An 18,158-nucleotide genomic window follows, 5' to 3' on the forward strand; every position below is an offset into this window, starting at 1 on the left:
CGTGGCGTAGTTGGAGGCATCACATTCAACTTTGAATGGATCCTCGTCGTTAGGGATTGCGAGTGTGGGCGAAGTGGTGATTGTCTTTTTGAGAACGTCGAACGCTCGTTGTTGGTCTTCAGCCCACTCCCAGTCTACCTTTCCGGTGAGAATCGTCAGCGGTTTGGCAATCTTTCCGTAGTCTCTGATGAATCGTCTGTAAAAGTTTGAAAACCCTAGGAATGACTGTAACTCCTTCTTTGTTCGTGGTATCGGCCATTCTGCAACTGCCTGTACTTTTAGCGGGTCCATACGAATCGTATCATGGGAGATGATCATTCCCAGATATTCGACTTCCTTCTTCTCAAACTCGCATTTCTCTGGCTTGAGATATAATTGATTGTCTGCGAGTATCTGAAGAACTTTGGATACGATCTTCCTGTGTTCTTCTAACGAGTCGGTGAATATCATGATGTCGTCGAGGTATACGATAACTGATCCTTCGTTGATTAGGTCTCTGAGAAGTCGGTCCATCATTGTTTGAAAGGTGGCTGGGGAGTTCGTGAGTCCGAAGAACATAACTAGAGGTTCGAACAGTCCTCTGTTAGTTCTGAAGGCGGCCTTGTGCTCATCTCCTTCTTTGATCCGAACATTATTATATCCCCAACGGACATCCAGCTTGGTGAAGAATCTCGCTCCTTTGAGTCGGTTTATCAATTCTGAAATGAGGGGTAACGTATATCGGTTTTTAATCGTAAGTGCGTTGAGTTTCCGATAGTCTTGTACCGGTCTGAGAGATCCGTCTTTTTTCTTGATAAAGAAGAACGGGGATGCGTAAGGGGATTTCGATACTCTGATCCTCCCTGTCTCCAGGTTTTCTTTCAAGAATTCGTCAAGATGAATTTGTTCGTCTCGGTTAAGTGGATACGTTTTACAGTCTAGACCTTTGGCTTCTGGTAGGAGTTCAATTGCGTGGTCCCAGACTCGTCGTGGGGGTAGTTTGTCAAATGACGCTTTTGTGAATACTGGCTCGAAATGATGATAAAACGGGGGAACGACGTCTCTGAATGTGAGTGTTGACTTTGCTCGTTCTGATTCTTCCGCAATCTGTTGGCTTTTGGTCTGAGATACGTTGCTTTCGACGGAAATTTTGTCAATCCTGCTCTGTAAGTCTACAGCGATGACTCTATCTCTGTCTTCAGGGTGATACTCCGTATCAGAAGGGTACGTGATGGTGTTTGTCTGCCAGTTGATGTTGGGATTTGTGCGTCGTAGCCAGTCGTGTCCTAATAAAATTCTGGCCTCTCTTTGTCCAGTGACCAGGAAGTCCATTAATTCCGTGCGACCTGCCACAGTTAGGCGAAGTGTCACATATTCCGTTAAAGGTCCAGTGCGATTCTTGGTTCCATCGGCGTTTGAGACAATAACACGAGTTGGCAGTGGTTTTGTGGAAATGTTGTGTTGCCGAACAAAGGTTTCGTCAATGATAGAATCTGTGCATCCTGAATCTATCAAAACTGGTATGACATGCGTCTGGTGATCGTCGATAGTGGATAATTGACATTGTAGCGAGAGTTTGCGTTGATGAGATGGGGGGAGGGATGCGAAGTCTTTGATGACATTCAATTGCTCTACGATATACTCTTCATCGTGTTGCTTGAGTAAATTGATTGTATCCGTCGTGATGTGTGGGTAACACTGGGGTGAGGCCCAGTTCCGAACCAATGCTTTGGCTCTTTCTTCTTTCTGGTCTTTAATTCGTCGAGCCAACCATTCCGCTGAATGTGGCTTAGCGTATTTCTCGGCACGTGGGTTTTGGGAAACATGTTTCGATTTATCAGTTACAAATACATTTTCTGAACCGTGCTTACTGGTCAGAGAGTCCGTGCTTACTCCTGACCTTCGAGAAAATCCTTCGTCTTTGTCTCCTCCTGGGTTGTGGTTGCTTCTCTAGCTGCAACTTTCTTCAGAGGGCAGTTCCTTGCGATATGACCTGGCTGGCCACATCCGTAACATAATCTAAACCGACTCTGTCGGTCTGTATCCATGGGTACGCCTTGTCCGGGGAATATACCTCTCTGAGGTTGATCCTCGAACCTTCTTGCATACTGATTCGTCTGGGGTCTCGCCATCTGCTGTGGCTGCGGCTGTTGCACATGCTGGTGCGTATACGTCTGTTGTCTATAGATAGGTCGCGACGGCTGCGTGACTTCTCTCTTTCGTCTTTCGTCTAACTGAAACTCTTCTCTTCGTGCCTCCCATGCGTAGGCTTGCGTTTTCCACTCAGCAAACGTTTTTGGTAGGTCTCTCTGGATGATGACGAAATCGCAGATTCGAGAGTGAAGATTCTTTTTGAGAATACGATTGATCACGTCGAAGTGAGTGGTAGCGTCATATCCGGCCTTGTCCATGAGCGTTGTGAAATGGCTAAAGAATTCGTCGCAATGCTTATTCTCCTGCTTGTATGTCTCGATCTCGTTTACTGCCTGCGATCTTTCGTTTGGATTCCCGAATACTTGGGCTAGGTCGGTTAGGACGGTCGAGAGAGTCGGCCATACGGGGGTAGTTGCGTCGAGAGCTTTGGTAAGCACGTTTTCTTTCCAAGCTTTTACTGTCGACGTTCCTTGGTCGCTGATTTTGGATAGGAGGTAAATGAGCTTCGTCTTCTCGTCTGGAAAGTAGGAGGCGTAGGCGGTTAAGTACAACTGTAGTGCTTGGCGCCATGCTATGAATCGTTCCTTCTCTCCTTTGAATTCGAAGGGTTCTGCTGCGAGAGTTACTTTGCCGTGTAACTGTGTGGGGTTAGACATGGATGAGGGTTTTGGAGGAATTGGAGGTGGAGGTGGGCGTGTAGGTGGTAGCGGTAGGGTTTGTCTGGGCGGAGTCTCCGGTTCTATGGACGGTCTCGGGTTTCGATATTCGGAAAACACTTTGAAGGATTTTGAAACGAGGTTTATTTAGTTTGAATCGTAATCAAACTCGTCACTCCAATCGTTAGAAGTAAATCCAAAAATATTTTCTTCTTCTTCCAAATCTCTTTCTACCTGTGAGCTAGTGGTAGAATTACTGTCCAAATTCGAGGTTGCTTCGTCTGGTGAGGGGGTTCTTTCTATAAGAACGTTTCCTTGGATCAACGAGGAGACGGGAGGAATATAAGAGAAGTTTCCGTGGGTCAGATGGTACCCTGGTTTGTACTGCGAGTAGACTCTGTTGTTTCCTCGAATAAGCACTCCCCAGAACTCGGTGTTGATCTCGGTAACGATGAAGCGATCTGTGGGGTGGCGGATGACTAAATCAAAAACTTCTTTCCCGTAGTTTTGGTATTCTCTGAACAATCGACAGACGTTCCTGATCTGTCTTTGTTCTCTTTCCCAATTCCTTCCTTCGAGGATCTCGTGTCCAATCTTAAACACTAGTCTGCGAAATTGCGATATGCAGGCTACTATCCTTCGTATTGCGTCGCGGCAGAAAGGGGTGACAACTAATACGTGGACTCCTGTCTTAAGATAATCTCGTGGGTTGAAGGCGTCGTTCTGTTCGGGAGTGAGGGGGACGTCGAAGAAGAATGGTATTTCCCGATAGAACTTGATGAGATCGGTTTCGTAAATTCCAATTCTTGTAAAAAGAAGTTCAAGAGGGGTAGGATTAAATGACGCTGTAACGTATACGTCAATTTTGGATGGTTCGAGATAGGGCGTAAGGAATTCTAGGTAGGGTGCGGAGTAGGGTCGTCGGTGGATGATGATTCCACAGGGAAGTAGGTAGTGGATCTCTCTCCCGTCCTGTTCTGGTGAGAACGCAAGTTGGGGAGTTTCAACGTAGTTCAGAAGGTGATAGATGCGTGGGGAGATTCCGTCGGATAGTATGAGAAGAGCTGTTTTATGTTCTGCCGCTTGTCGTCTGAGGGCTCGTCTTTCTTCACTGTCGTTCCGACGAGGGGGTTCTAAAATTCTCTGTTCGTAGACTTCGATCGATAGGTGCTCTAGGTGTATCGAATTGAACCTGAACAATTCTCTGGACGCTTGATCGGATTCCCAAAAGCAGGTTTGAGCAGCTGCTGATGCGTACTCGAGTAAGCGCGACGTATTGACGGAGTTGGGAGATTTCGAATGCTAAATCGTCGACGGCTAGAACTAGTCCTTCTAGTTCAGAGATGGGGGAAGAGGCGGCTGATGAGTCTTCGTAGTACTCAGTTTCTGTGTCGCTGTGGGCAGACTGGGGGTTCGTGGCAGCGTCGACAGGTACTGCAACGTGGAGGTCTCGGTTGTTGAGGGCGTGGTGGAATTCCTCGAGTGAACGTCGTTCTTCGTCCGTTACTAGGCTCTCTCTGATGTTCGACAGTTTGACGATTGTAGAAGTGATCAAAGACGACAGCTAGAGTGAGGACTTGAGCAAGAACAAGTAAGAGTATTACTTTGAGGTGGGTAGGAATGTTGGAGAGGACAACTAGCTAGCTTAGCTAGAAGGCAAGTAGATGTTTTGGATGGGTAGGAGGACGGTGAATGACAACACGTCCGAGGGATGAAGGAAGAGGTGGGTTAGGGCTATAATGGGTTCAAGCGAGATGGTGCGCTGTGAACGGATCGTAGAGTGAGCTTTCTATTTTGTGAGGCAACGATAAACTATAACAAGAACTAAACCTTTCTCCTTCTGCACTTGCAGGGAGTAAGGGTCCAATGAGCTTGAGGTCAACAGACGCTAGAAATATAGCGAGTCGAGGACTTTGAGAGGTAAGCTTCAAAGGTTCTTGTTGAGGAGTAAAGCGGGTAAATTCAGTAATAGAAAGCTAAGGAGCTATACATGAATAGGCACGTCTTTATATAGAGAACTGTCCGTTCCTCAGACCGAAAGGAGAATATACGAAAAGTGGTCTGAGGAATTAATCAACCAATAGGAAAAAGGGAGAGTAACTATCGTACGACTTCTGACTTGATTAATCAGCAGGTGAGAGACTTGTACTAATAATAGAAGATTGTTACGCGTGGTCAGGAACCGTATCCTCATGATGAGGTACGATTCTAGATAAGGCGTTTATTAGTATTACCAGGCTTTACTGGGGCTTGGAGCTGGTTGGCGAGATGTCTACTACCAGTCCCTACCCAGTGTGCTGGCTAGCTGGGAGCGATGCCCAGTCTCTGATCTGTGATATAAAGTGGTAGCGATGGTTAAGAAAGCCTGTGAGGGCTATGAGAAGTAAGATGGCAAAGGATACCTCTAGCCCTAGAGCCAGAGGTGTAACGGAAAAAGCGTTCGAGAACCAAGACATAACAAAGATAAGAAAATAGTAAAACGGTCCTTACAACAGAGTTCAACTATCAGATATGTGACAAGGGGATGCTGGCCATTATTAGAGCCTTAGAGCACTGGCAGCACTACCTAGGCATCAGTTTGAAATTTGGACTGATCATAAGGATCTGGAGTTCTTCACAACAGCTCAAAATCTGAATCAACAACAAACACACTATGTGTTGTATTTGCCTAGATTCAACTATAAATTAACCCATAAACCGGGCTCTTCAATGGGAAAAGCCGATGTATTATCTAGAAGAGAAGATCATGCCAAAGGCATTGAATCAGACAACAAAGGTGTAGTCCTCATAGATCCAACAAGGGTTGCCAATGTTCAAATCAGCCAAGATTCAGATCTTCTAGAAGTCTTCAGGAACAACCTATCAGCAAAAGAGAAAAAGCGCCTTGAAGGCATTGCTACTTACTTATGTTAAAACAGGCTCTTCCACTACAAGAACAAGATATATGTGCCTGAATCTGCAAGGATAAAGGCTATTGATAGACACTATGACACACCAGTGGCTGGGCACCCTGGGTGGCGAAGGACTGTGGAGTTGATCTCCAGATACTATATGTAGCCTGGCATGGTGAAGGACATACAGGAATATGCCAAAAGTCGTCTTTGCTGTGCCATAGCAAAAATTTCTCATCAAGCCTAAATTATCTACAGCATTCTATGTTGGGATAAACATACAACATGTGAACTTCACTCCAATACTGACAGTCAGTTTCATATTACATAATTCTCCATCTCAAGAAGCAAGAAAAATACCTTCCTTTTTTGTTGCAATATTTTTGGACTCATCTGAACGCTCATTTTACTCAGACTTTTTCGGACATTATACCTCAGTCTTATTTTCTATCAGACTGAGTTACTAATCAAACCTTTATAGAGTTAAAATTCCACCCACACATAGACAACTTTTTCATGCCTCCAGGCATCTTTAATTGTCGCCTGCAATAAGTGCAGGGAGGAATGTGTTGTGGCATAGCAGTAATTGCCAATGCTAGACTGAGTATTGTTATCACCACATTGACAAGCTTGACATTGCAATTGATAGCCAAGGGCTCATTCTTCTACTATCAAACCATGAACATCCTTAAGGCCTTTGTTTGTCCATCTTTTGGATAATACATCTTCTGACTGACACTTGGGGCATTTATTTAGGTCGGCATAGAATGGATGGACTATGTTGAGCGGTTTTAAGTAAGTAGTCAGTGGTTCAATTACTGGATCACATTGACACATTCTGAGGTGGAAATAGGATGGTGGTGAGAAATGGGGGCCTAAGATACATAAATTCTTTGGCAAACTTGAAGCGTGTATGGCCTTCTTGTTTTTAGGGTTTTTCTTTGTTTTTGTGTACACAAAGTCTGTTACAATACACAATTTTCAGACCTTTAACTTTCTTCTTTACTTTTCACACATTCGTGCCATGCAGCACTTTCCTTTTTGTTCAAACTCCACCTTCTCACACTGCACTGTTTTTCTTATTTTAGATACAAGTCTCTCACACAGTGGAGCTGGTCACACGGGCTGTGCCTGATGACATCATCAGCCACTGCCTTCATCAACTGTATAGTATACATATACAAACAACCTGTAGTAGTACAAATACCCAATAGATCCAGGAGACTCCTCAGCAAGTCCTCCTGTTGTTTACCCACAACTAAATTGGTTCTATCGTAAAGGGTAACCATTCCCACTTACTTCACTCTGAGCTTGTTTCTGTGTGCACCAGAGTATAAAAGCTTTGGTTGTAACAAAGTCAACATATTCAGCAATACTTGCCTCCCACAATAGTTGGGATTTTGTGCGGCACCTAATGTTTTATTGTGTTCTGACCAGGTTGAAACACACTTCAGGATCTATTAAAGATGAATCAGGATCTTCAAAGTTTATCTTTGCTCTCTCAAGTATAACACTGATATTATTTTCCCATTCACTTTCAAACAATGTCTGTTCTTTTCCAGACAAGCTATTCTTCAAGATTGTCTTGATAATATCAGGCTCAAACACTGCCATCTTTTTAGAAAATAGTACAAGTGGTTGGTGGTGTAGAAGACAGGAGGCTGTAATGTAAGCCCCCCTTTTTCTTTTATTTGCTGAATTTGCTGCGTCTTTTAAAAAATATCCCATACACTACAGTACACTCAGCACCTTTAGAGATAGGCTGCACCACCTTGTGAAACATCGAGCATTTAAAAATATTGTGAATTTATACATGATACATTTTTTTTGTACATTAGTCTAGCTTGGATGTGAAACAAACAGTAATAGCCTTCTTTAGCATGCAATAAAGGAAGCTGAACCACCGCTCTTGCATATGCAATGAAAACATGCACCTAATAACCGTCCCCCATCGAGTCCAGGCCCATGCCATAGTGAGAAAGACACAGAAACTTGCTGCATAAATAGAATTTGATCAATAAAGCCAGGAGGGCAGTGTTTACCTTGAGAGTGTTAGTTTTGGTGATTCTGCACCTTTGTGCTACCTCTATATTTTCATTTCTTTCTCTATCTATTCCTCTACCATTCAGTATTGATTATGTTCTCTATTATTTCGCCTTTGTGGCTCCTTTGTTTACCTTTGTTTACAAAACTTCGGACAGTACTGCAGAGTCCAATGCTTCCTATTCTCTAGTTACTCACATTGGACTCTAGGTACTGTATACCTGTCATACTCTCTAATAATATAGTTACTCACATTGGACTCTAGTTTCCAGTCCCTGATAGCTCTCAGCAAGTGGTTAGACACTTCCTTTAAGCTTTGTTCTTAACAGAGAGTTGAACACAGGCAGCTGCTCATCCTGTGAAAGCTTTGGTAGCGTCAATATTTATGTAGTGGATAAAAGTGTTGTGTGTACCTCTGAATCACCGATATTCCACAGCTTAAAAGAGACTTGAAGAAGATTATAATTACATTCTTGAGGCCTCAACAATATTTCTGCCATTTGTACGTCTTCTCCCATGCCCTGCACAATCACATGTATACAGTATGTCCCACTAAAATATTCCATGTATCAAAGCTAGGCCCCTCAGTTGCCACTGGCTCGAGCCAACAAGGAGTGAGTGGATGTGCGTGTTTTTTGGGGTCATTGTTGCTGAATAAGTTGATGTCACCTTTTGTGGTTAGGAAACTCTCCCTTCTGGATATGAGACAGTCAATTTAAAAAGTGACCTTGAAAAAATATGGTGGCAAAGTAGGAGCTGCCTTGTATTTGTAGCATAGGAGATTGTAGTATTCAGAGATGTATTTGTCGTGGTCTGGCTTGGGATATCTAACAGTGTGATTATTGGATGCTAAAAGTGACAAAACCGGATAAACCCGGTCTCTGCCAAAGCAGCCATTGTTCTCCATGGAGTAACCATTGTGCCCTTGTACTCCTAGGAGTCATTATACTGTAGCGAGTAGCACCTCCAACTATAAGTAGTAGGGGGTTTAGTATAGGAATACCTCAGTTGTTTCTATAGCCTCTCGGGCAGCGGCTGAGGTATGTTACATTACATTTATTAGAGATCACCTTAAACTAACATCTATTGTAGTTTCACTTAGGTAAATAATAAAGTCGTTTCTATAGCCTCTCGGGCAGCGGCTGAGTTTCACTTAGTTTTATTAAAAAGAGTGTACCTGCCACCCAGATCACTGGGCTTAATTTTGGTTATTAGCCAAAATTGCCTTCGAGCGAGCCTAGTGAATGGCTGGGACTACTCGTCATTTTGTTAGGACGCAAGAATCCTCACCAAAGATGAGGTGGGGACTTTGTCGTAGGGACTCAAAAGCCATAAATATGTCCCCAAGTTAGTATACAAAAAAGCAATTTTGTAACTAGTAGAACACATTATGTATAGAAAACTTTTGGGGTTTTTTTTTGCGAGTGAACTTCGCCAGAAAATGGTGGTGAGAGCGACAACAACTTACGGATGCATCGATATGACACTTTGACGAATAATAACTGTATAAGCCCATATAGCTATCAAAAAAAAAAACATCAGTCCCATTCCAGTTCACGAGGTTACAAAAGATTCACAACGACAACATATGCACGACAAGCCAACCTTGAACCTCCTACGCCTTCTTCACCATCATCACAGCCAACGGCCACTCGATCTCCACCTCGTCCTTCCCCTGCACCTCCGTCCCCTCCTCCTTCTGCGCATGCTCCATAAGAGACCTCCAGAACCGAAGCGCAATATCGCCTTCCGGGCGCTGCTTATCCTCCGGGTTCCGCTCGTGGAAGGTGTGCAGAGAGCTCCATGTGTGGAGATATGACAGCAGGTCGTCCCAGCTCATCTTCTTGCGCAGGATGACTGAGCGTGGAGAGGCGAGCTCGGGGTAGTGTGAGCCTGTTGACACGTATCACGTTTGGTTAGTCTTTTTCTTTTTTTTTTTTTTTTTTTTTTGGTTTTTACTCTCTAAGAAGGCGGGGGTAGTGGAAGGAAGGAGGGACGTACCGGTGAAGAACACGCGCTCAAAGTCGCAGAATTGGCCCGGTACGACAGCATTCGCTTCGGGCACCTCAACGAGGTGGTTCTCGAGGATCGACCGTCCCGGCTGCTGCCAATGCGGTCCCAGCGAGTTGACAGGGTCGCTACCTTGAGCGTACTGGTTGATGAGCGGCGTCAAGGCTGGGTATTGAGAGAACCTAAATTCTGAGTATATCTTCCCAAACATGCAAATTAGCCATCCATCAATCACTTGCACAACATTTACAACATATGTATATATATATATACATATGGAATCAAAATAAAAAAGTGGACATACCCAAAAAGCAGCACTTCCGCCTTTCCTCAACACACGCGCAGCCTCGGGCCACATCTTTGACCAATCAAACCAATGACCTGCTTGCGCTAAAAAGCAAAATAATAATAATAAATGAGCCGTCTAAGCATATGCCGGAAGAGTGGCATTTCTAGAAGCGCGCAAAACGTACCGGCGATCATCAGGTCCACACTCCCGTCTTCCAAAAAACCGAGCTTCTCCGCTCCAGACTGCACGTAATCGAACTGCCCGGTCGAGATGTGCTGCGCTTCGAGCGCCTCGCGCGCGCTCGCGATCATACCCGCACTCGGATCTACACCCGTGACTTTCTTGAACGGCGTCAGCTCGACGGTTGCTTGGCCTTTTTTTGCATTTTCGAGGAGAGGTTGGGACGATCGTTTCGAGATGGTGGTGGAGGACGGTTGGAGAGTTTGGTTCGACGGTTGGGGTTGACGCGATCAATAACACACTACTTGGACGCAAGAACCCATACACCACATACCAGTTCCACACCCCAAATCAACAGCCCTGTCCCATCTCGCGCCTTTCGCACCTTCGTGATAGCGGAAGATAAAGTCAAACAGCGAACGCGGATACGTCGGTCTAAACGACGCATATATAGCAGCGTCGAACGTTGCTTTTCCGAACGTCGCCATGATGATAATGAGTTTCGATAAGGTAAGTGGGAGTCGTCGGGAGAGATAAGAACGGAAGGGACGAAAAAGCCAAATGCGACTCGTGTCAAAAAGCTGCCAACGAGTTTGCAAACAGTAGAAACCACCGGTCTACAAGTTTGAAGTATTGTGGAAACACGGGAAGGATGCCCTCAGGGCTTTGACAAAGCCGCCTATATATACAAGAAAAACCTGCCTAGGTCAGCAGACGCTTCAAAGTTCTCACTCATCTATTGGTCGCTATCAGCACTGAAGTAAACGGATAACACTGGACGTTCGGATTCACGGACATCGCTCATGCGTTTAGCAGGTCAAGTTGAGATTTGAAAAGGTCTCCGTTAGTGAAGGTGACTGAGCTCGGCCGATTAGAGAAGTGGTGAGGTTCGGCGATACTCGGCTCTGCTACATACACTTAGAAATGGCCCCTGTATGCCCGCAAATCAGTGCTACTCAATCACACGCACCTCAGCAACATCCTCGGCCGTTTCATGATAAGAGTCATTGCAGGAAATAAATGACTCACCGCAAGCACTCATGGTATGATATCAACGCCATCAATATAACAAATCACCGTCAGAATGCCGATTCCATTAAGACGGCGGTACAACTCATTGCATAGACACATTTAGAAATTTAATGAAAAGGACAGAGAAAAAGTCTACCATTCACAATTAACAATCAACCCTTTCACTGTGCAGTGTGCTCAACATCCACCAGCCCAAGTGTTAATTAAGCTGACACCGAAATTCAAAACCTATCCATTGTTTCCAACCCAATCCCCGTCCGTCCCAAGGCTAAATGCTTCTACTCTGCCGCCAACTCCAGCTTAATCTTCGCGATAGCAGCGGCTGGGTTAAGACCCTTTGGACAAGTGCGCGAGCCTGTAGAAGTACAAAGCAAAGTAGAAACACATTAGAAGTAAAAATTAAAGAGAGAAGTGGTGTGAACATTTAAAATTGGAGCGATGGGCGTATTAGCATAGTCTCGATAGAAAAACCACCGTGTGCTTACAGTTGAAAATAGTGTGACACCTATACATGCTCATCTCATTCTGGAGCTTTTCCTTCCTCTCCGCACCGTACGAGTCCTATCCCACCCAATCCACCCAATCAGCACCCCTTTCCCACAACAAAAAAGAGCCTACTCACCCTCGAATCAGCAATCCACCTATACGCCTGCATCAGCGTCGCCGGGCCCAAATACTCATCCTGGTTCCACCAATACGACGGACAGCTCGTCGAACAGCACGCACACAAAATACACTCATACAGCCCGTCCAATTTCTTCCTCTCCTCCTGGGACTGCAAAAACTCGCCAGACGCCGGGGGGTTGTCGTTCTGCAGGTAGGGCTGGATGGATTTGTATTGTTTGTAGAAGAGGGTGAGGTCGGGGACGAGGTCTTTGACGATGTACACTGTGTGGTTGGGTGAGTAAGGGGTGAGCAAGTAAACGTGCGTAAACCAAAACCCAAAAAAACTCACTATGCGGCAAGGGATACACCTTCGCATCCTTCCCTACATTCCTATCAGTCCTGCAAAGACACGCAAGCGTGTTCTGCCCGTCGATGTTCATGGCGCACGACCCACAGATGCCCTCCCGACAGGAACGGCGGAAGGTGAGGGTAGGGTCGATTTCGTTTTTGATTTTGATGAGGGCGTCGAGGATCTGTGGGGTGAGGGGTGAGAGGAGGGAGTGGAGAGGGACAGAGTGAACTCACCATAGGTCCCGTCTGGTTCAAATCAATAGTGTACGACTGCAGAGTGGGCTTCTTTGCAGGCTCATCCGGGTTCTGTAATAGTATAGCGTCAGTACAGAGTCTAGTCCAATCCATACTCGTCTCATCACCCCCACTCCCGCCCCTGCAATCGCCAAAAAAGGGGTGTGGAAGACGAGATGAGGGAAACGGGAAGAACGAGGAAGGAAGGAATGAAGAGATAGGGAAAACCACGCACCCAACGATAAATCTTGAACTCTTTCATGAGCACCGGTTTCTCAGTCGGCACCGCCTGACTCCTCCTCGCAGACGAGGCAAATGACCTTACGCCTCCTCCAACATTCTGCGCCGTGCGGAACGCCCGCGCACGAGCGAGCGTCGATGACTTTATCACGCTCTGCATTATAGCCTGGGGTGTGTGTGTGCGTTGGCTGTGTGGTGCTGTGCGTATTTGGTGGTGGATGTGAATGTCAGCGCGACGGAAGGGACGATAACAGAGGCGGTACTGACAAGATGTGCGCTTTCAGGTTAAGGTGAGCCTGGGGTGTACTAGCTCGGTATTTGCGCGGGAGCTTGCACTTATCGCGTGAATTCGGAGCTGGCGGGACACGGGGGAGGCGGTGGCGCCGGATATCATACCCAATCACAAAGCGCTAATTTTGCGAATAGAGTTGGACCTTAGGGCCGACTTAAGGCCGATAGCGGCCCTTTCCATGAAGAGTGGAGGAGGGATTAAGAGTATGAGTATGATATGGATGATGAAGTAGGAAATAAAATGCACAGTTGTAACTGACTTGATAAACACCTCAACCAGAACAGATATAATCCAGAGAAACTGAGCGAAAACAAGGTAGAGCAACGCGTTACATCCAATGCATAGTGACGACAATAGCCAAGGGACTTAATACCACCATATCCCCAAAAAGTTTCCAACAAACCGCACCCCGATCAACGGTTCAGCATATACTTATCATGTCTCCAGCCCCTACAGCTTTGCCCCCCACTTACGCACCTTCGCAGCCTCCGCCAGTGCTACCTCAACCACTACCTCCGGAAAGTCGCGCTGTATGGCGTGTGTAGCGCCAGCGACGACCATGGTGTTGATATGCGGGTAGGGCGCGGCAGTCTCCACTCTGAACCCGGGATGGAGGGCAGGGTCTGCGGCAAGGATTGTGACTTTAACGTGAGGGGGGACTTGGCCTAGGAGGTGCGTGAATGTCCACGGTCTATTTTGCTGCAGATAGAGAGAACTAAGGCGCGTGTATGGGTGGGAACGAGAGAGAACTTACGCGTAAGATGCCAGTGATAGCGTCGGCATCGCACAAATGGGCACTGAGGGCTTTCCAAACCGCATCTTCGTGGCTCCAGCGGGGGTTCTCAGCCTTGTAATACTGCACGCTCTTGACATTGATCACCTCGCCGACATACATAGGCTCATACTTATCAAGTGAGCGATCACTCTGCTCGAATGGGGGATCGATGAGGATGCACGGGATGGGGTGGGAAGAGGGGAAGAGGGGGATGAGTACGAGAGCGATGAGACCACCGAGGGAGTGGCCTATGACGAGATCGAAGCGCGTAGAGGCGAAGAGGGGCCGGAGGGCGTCGGCGAAAGCAGAGAGAGTATAGTCGGAGGAGCGGTTCGCAGTGCCGTGGCCGGGAAGATCAGGGGCAGTGACGAGGTAGCCTGGTAAGATGAGCACAGAGCACGGAGATTGGATAGACGTGGGACGGACCTTGACCTGCAAGAGACTTTGCGACGCGGTGCCAGGTCTGAGAGGCAGAGGAGACGCCGTGTATGAGGAGGGCGCGTTTGCCTGCGGAGGGCTCGCCCCAGGATGAGAGAGACATGAAGGCCATTTGGATTGTTACCTTTGTTGCGTTCGTTGTGAGATATCATGCTTAGTATATAAGCCTACTGGTAGTCCAGCTGAGTCCTATCTAGTCGCACTTAGTTTCGGGGAATAGTCCAATAATTAGGTTATAAACTCACGATTCAATGGTTAAATCCGCATTGTGCGTAGTCCAGCATACTAGTAGGCCATCTGCCTGAAAAAAAAGGCCAGAAGACATTCGGACAATAAGTTTTAAGGGCATGGATGGCATCCAAGTGAAAAAATGGTCTACTAGTAAGATGAATGTTTGTTCTAAAAACTAGAATGGGCTTAGCTCAAAAACGCCATCTAAGATCTGGTACGTACGCGATACCCATGGCCACCGCGACTCCCGCTGTACGTCTATCCGTCGCCTGCCTTAGAAAACCAACTGGGTAACCTATAATCATATTATCAGTTGCGCCTTGCCATCCAGATACTGATTACTCATATCGCATAATTGACCCACTTGAACACATTGTGAATATATCTGATAATCTTTCACAGCCTTCCTGTGTACATCAATCACCAAAACGACGTCAGGATCAAATTTCATGAAATGTTTTTTACTGCCGCAGTGTGATATGAAAACTCCATTCCACTTACGACTTGGTGTCATCATGATTTCAGGGTTCTTCGCCAACGTGTTATCTTGGGAGGGACGGTATAAAGAGTGGGATCCATACAATGCTTTCAGCTTCTTCGCCAGGTTTCTATGACGTTCCCAAGCCAAGCCTCGAACTATGCATTTATCGTGTTTAGTTTCATTGGATTCGTTTTGATCAGTATCCTGCTACCAATGCATATACGAGGTTCGTGTCGGAGCGCTACTTGATGTGCTTTGGTTCTGATCTTATCCGCAGTGAGGAATACTGGGACGTGCATGTACATAGTGTGGACCAGCATAGTTTGTCTTTTCACTGCCGTGAACGCAGTCATATGGAATCGTAACTATGTAAACTGGTCACCAGTTTGGTGTGATATATGTGAGTGGTTGGACTCGAGGTTTGAGCACTGGTGCTGAACATCATTTCCGATTATCACTATCGTAGCATCCCGTGTCATCATGGCCGCAGGCTGGGGAAACGAAGTGGCTTTACTGTGTATTGTCCGCCGCTTGTATCGCATTATCACAATGAAGGCTGTGAAACAGAGTTTTCATGAGGTAGCCATGTCAGTTTCTCTTGGCGACTAAATAAATCTCATAACAGTCATCCAGGCTCGACGTGACCTGATCGTGGATTTGTGTATTGGCGTTGGCATTCCCGTACTGCTTCTATCACTACGTATGTTGAGTTTCCATACTATTTATTTTACCTTTAACTAACTCATGTCTTGCTCGGACGGAAGAGTACATTGTTGAATTCAGTGATTTCGAGATCCTTGAAGACATAGGATGCTTTCCCGCCGTAATTTTGACAGCTCCAGCTATCCCAATCTTTATCATGTGGCCCGCTGTCTTTGGACTAGTGACTGCCATTTATGCTGGTTCGCTCCCTCGAGGCGCTTGAACATTGCAGAATGCTGATGATTATTTATAGGCCTTACCATCTATGCTACGATCAAACAAAAAGCATATAGAAAAGAAGTCTTGGAAAGCCATCAAGCCTTGCAATTCGGTCATTACTGGCGCCTTCTAGCTCTTACCGGTATCGGCATCATATGTACCCTCCCATATGGAATACTGTCCCTCGTTGCCAATCTTGTTGGTGGACCTCTTCAGCCTTTCAATTGGGATGTTTTTCATGCTGGCTTTTCTGAGGTGTCACAGACTCCCGCATCCCTTTGGGCAAGCGACCCTCTAGGCGAATATGGCTTGGAGATTAATCGTTGGTCACCCGTGTTCAATGCTCTCATGTTCTTTGCCTTTTTCGGGTTTACGAAGGATGCTAGAGCAGATTATCGTCATGCTTGGTTTTTCATCATTCATCCCCTAAGCTTCTGTTCGTCAGATACGGATGATAAGACTTCCAGGTTTGTGGCACGCTATAGCATTTTGCATTCTGACTATTGACTGCTCAATTTGGAAGAAAGCTATCTCTGCCTACTCATGTTGCCAGGCGCAAGCGCACCCCACACGCACCAGCCCAGTCTGAAACTTTCGTAGGCTCGCTTCGCTTCGTGCCCTATACCGAATCCAGCCAAGAAATGGCGTCCACCTCGCAATCATCGCGTTCCCGGCCCCCATCTCTCCCTTCCAGTCCGTCTTTGTCTGCCATGGAGCCATGGAGTAGTCAGGCGCACGAGTTGAATGATCATGACGGATCCTTTTCAGTCTCTGAGAGCAAAGGAGTTTTGGATATGGAGCAAACATGGGATGCACATGTTCTTACCCCGGGGTGGTGTGCTTCTGCGTCAGTCCCAGTTGTAACAGTACCAGCGCCTGTGTTAGAGGCCTCTGTAGTCTCACGTCGTCATGCCTCGGATTCAATAACACCTACTACCATCCAGGCACATCGACATCCGGCCTCGCCCTCCACCTAATTCATCGCATTGGCTAGGAGTACTGTAGCTGAAAAAAAAAACAGTTAAAGGGCTATGTGGCCCGACGGGTGAGTTTAATGACAGGCATGATTCATATATGACGGGTTTTGGAGGATTAGGAATTTAAGTCTGGGACTAATTTATTTGCCCAAATATTTCTATGCTAGAGAACAACCTATACCAGTATCAACCTTTCAAACATTAAAATACTTTACTACCAACCCTGTTCCAGGCGCTACGTTAACGAGTCAGCCCCTAAACAGACCATACTACAGGATTTATAACCTTAGGTTCGCACGGGTTTGACTTACAGTCGGTGACAGGAATGTTCCATTCATTGTCCTACTGCACTCATATGTATGAGCCTCTGAACAACCTGTATCCTATACCGTCGCCGACAGCTTGGAGTCTTTTTCTGGGTCAAGTTGTCTTTCAATAGGAACTTTGAAACGATCGTGGCTTATTATTCAGCGTGCGATTACTTCCGCAACGTGGTTAAAGTCTTTTAGTTATCAATCGTCCTAATCACACTTCTTTCAACTCATCTTTCACTTGCTCTGTATTCCAGGCTTTATCTTAGTGATCCGTTACGCCGAATCCAACTGGAATAAACGGCACCTACGATAGTAGAGCTGTGAGAACCTTGAGCGCTTGGGCGCAGGAATGTCATGGCCGTTTCCTGATCCCGTACTAGGAAGGTATGTTCGTGTTTGCTGCATCAACATGCGACACCCTGTCACCCTGATACTCTTGGACCAAAGATCCCCTCAGCCCATGATCTCCATAATCCTAAGCAACTTCACATTCTCGCATCCCTGACTCCTGTCTTCAGATCAATACGTTAGCAAGATTGATTGTGCGGTTTGACTTAATCAGATAAACATTTGGGACGGATGGGCCTGCGTTCGGGATCGCTGCTCTGTGACAAATGTTGGAGCACTGTCTTTACGTTTGGCTCATTCCAAACCGCATTGGCTGCGAAGGGTTCATCAGATCCATCCCGTGGCTATTCATACACCACGCAAACCTGGCAGGAGATTGAAGACGGCGAAAATAGAGGGTGTAACTGGTGCGATATTCTCTTTGGAGAAATCCCTGTTTGGTATCGTCACCGGAGAAAAAAGGAATGGCCAATGCCAGAGGAGACTTTTCAAGTGAATGTACGTTTTGAGAGTGTGGAAACTCAGCCGCATATGGTTATGAAAGTGGTAATCCAAAACGACTGGCCACCTGTATACCAAGTACACTGTGACCCTGGTGCGCATTTCCATTGTCACCGGTCGAGATCTGGTTTGGCAAGTTGCCTCACCTAGATCCTACAAACTAGCTTCTGAGTGCCTTGCTGAACGCACACTTCACTATTCCTGTCCAAAGCCCC

The 18,158-nt window shown here is 46.3% G+C and overlaps 5 protein-coding genes across 5 annotated transcripts; 1 reads left to right on the plus strand and 4 right to left on the minus strand.

The window, feature by feature from the left end:
• Nucleotides 1-1,799: 1,799 nt before the first annotated feature.
• Nucleotides 1,800-2,149, minus strand: SERLADRAFT_401425 (uncharacterized protein; the record flags this gene model as incomplete). Its single annotated transcript, XM_007323367.1, has 1 exon — nucleotides 1,800-2,149. A coding segment is annotated over one exon (182 nt), but the record flags the coding sequence as incomplete, so codon positions are not given.
• Nucleotides 2,150-8,995: 6,846 nt separating this feature from the next.
• Nucleotides 8,996-11,021, minus strand: SERLADRAFT_478572 (uncharacterized protein; the record flags this gene model as incomplete). Its single annotated transcript, XM_007323368.1, has 6 exons — nucleotides 8,996-9,243; nucleotides 9,301-9,616; nucleotides 9,725-9,932; nucleotides 10,038-10,123; nucleotides 10,207-10,395; nucleotides 10,537-11,021. The coding sequence occupies 5 exons, from the start codon at nucleotides 10,688-10,690 to the stop codon at nucleotides 9,339-9,341; spliced, it is 915 nt and encodes a 304-aa protein (XP_007323430.1).
• A 248-nt stretch (nucleotides 11,022-11,269) lies between these two features.
• On the minus strand, nucleotides 11,270-12,973 carry SDH2 (iron-sulfur protein subunit of succinate dehydrogenase, Sdh2p; the record flags this gene model as incomplete). Its single annotated transcript, XM_007323369.1, has 8 exons — nucleotides 11,270-11,314; nucleotides 11,378-11,589; nucleotides 11,720-11,795; nucleotides 11,857-12,122; nucleotides 12,190-12,373; nucleotides 12,426-12,497; nucleotides 12,661-12,863; nucleotides 12,933-12,973. The coding sequence occupies 6 exons, from the start codon at nucleotides 12,823-12,825 to the stop codon at nucleotides 11,513-11,515; spliced, it is 840 nt and encodes a 279-aa protein (XP_007323431.1).
• Nucleotides 12,974-13,960: 987 nt separating this feature from the next.
• SERLADRAFT_478578 (uncharacterized protein) lies at nucleotides 13,961-14,569 on the minus strand (the record flags this gene model as incomplete). Its single annotated transcript, XM_007323370.1, has 3 exons — nucleotides 13,961-14,109; nucleotides 14,159-14,359; nucleotides 14,416-14,569. Coding segments are annotated over 2 exons (273 nt in total), but the record flags the coding sequence as incomplete, so codon positions are not given.
• A 442-nt stretch (nucleotides 14,570-15,011) lies between these two features.
• Nucleotides 15,012-17,734, plus strand: SERLADRAFT_418224 (uncharacterized protein; the record flags this gene model as incomplete). Its single annotated transcript, XM_007323371.1, has 8 exons — nucleotides 15,012-15,108; nucleotides 15,160-15,282; nucleotides 15,349-15,469; nucleotides 15,666-15,784; nucleotides 15,838-16,270; nucleotides 16,327-16,638; nucleotides 16,748-17,478; nucleotides 17,542-17,734. 7 exons carry the CDS (start codon nucleotides 15,012-15,014, stop codon nucleotides 16,806-16,808), a joined length of 1,266 nt encoding a protein of 421 aa, XP_007323433.1.
• Nucleotides 17,735-18,158: the final 424 nt, after the last annotated feature.

Source organism: Serpula lacrymans (genome assembly GCF_000218685.1).
Source record: "Serpula lacrymans var. lacrymans S7.9 unplaced genomic scaffold SERLAscaffold_15, whole genome shotgun sequence".
Classification (NCBI taxonomy): Eukaryota; Fungi; Basidiomycota; class Agaricomycetes; order Boletales; family Serpulaceae; genus Serpula; species Serpula lacrymans.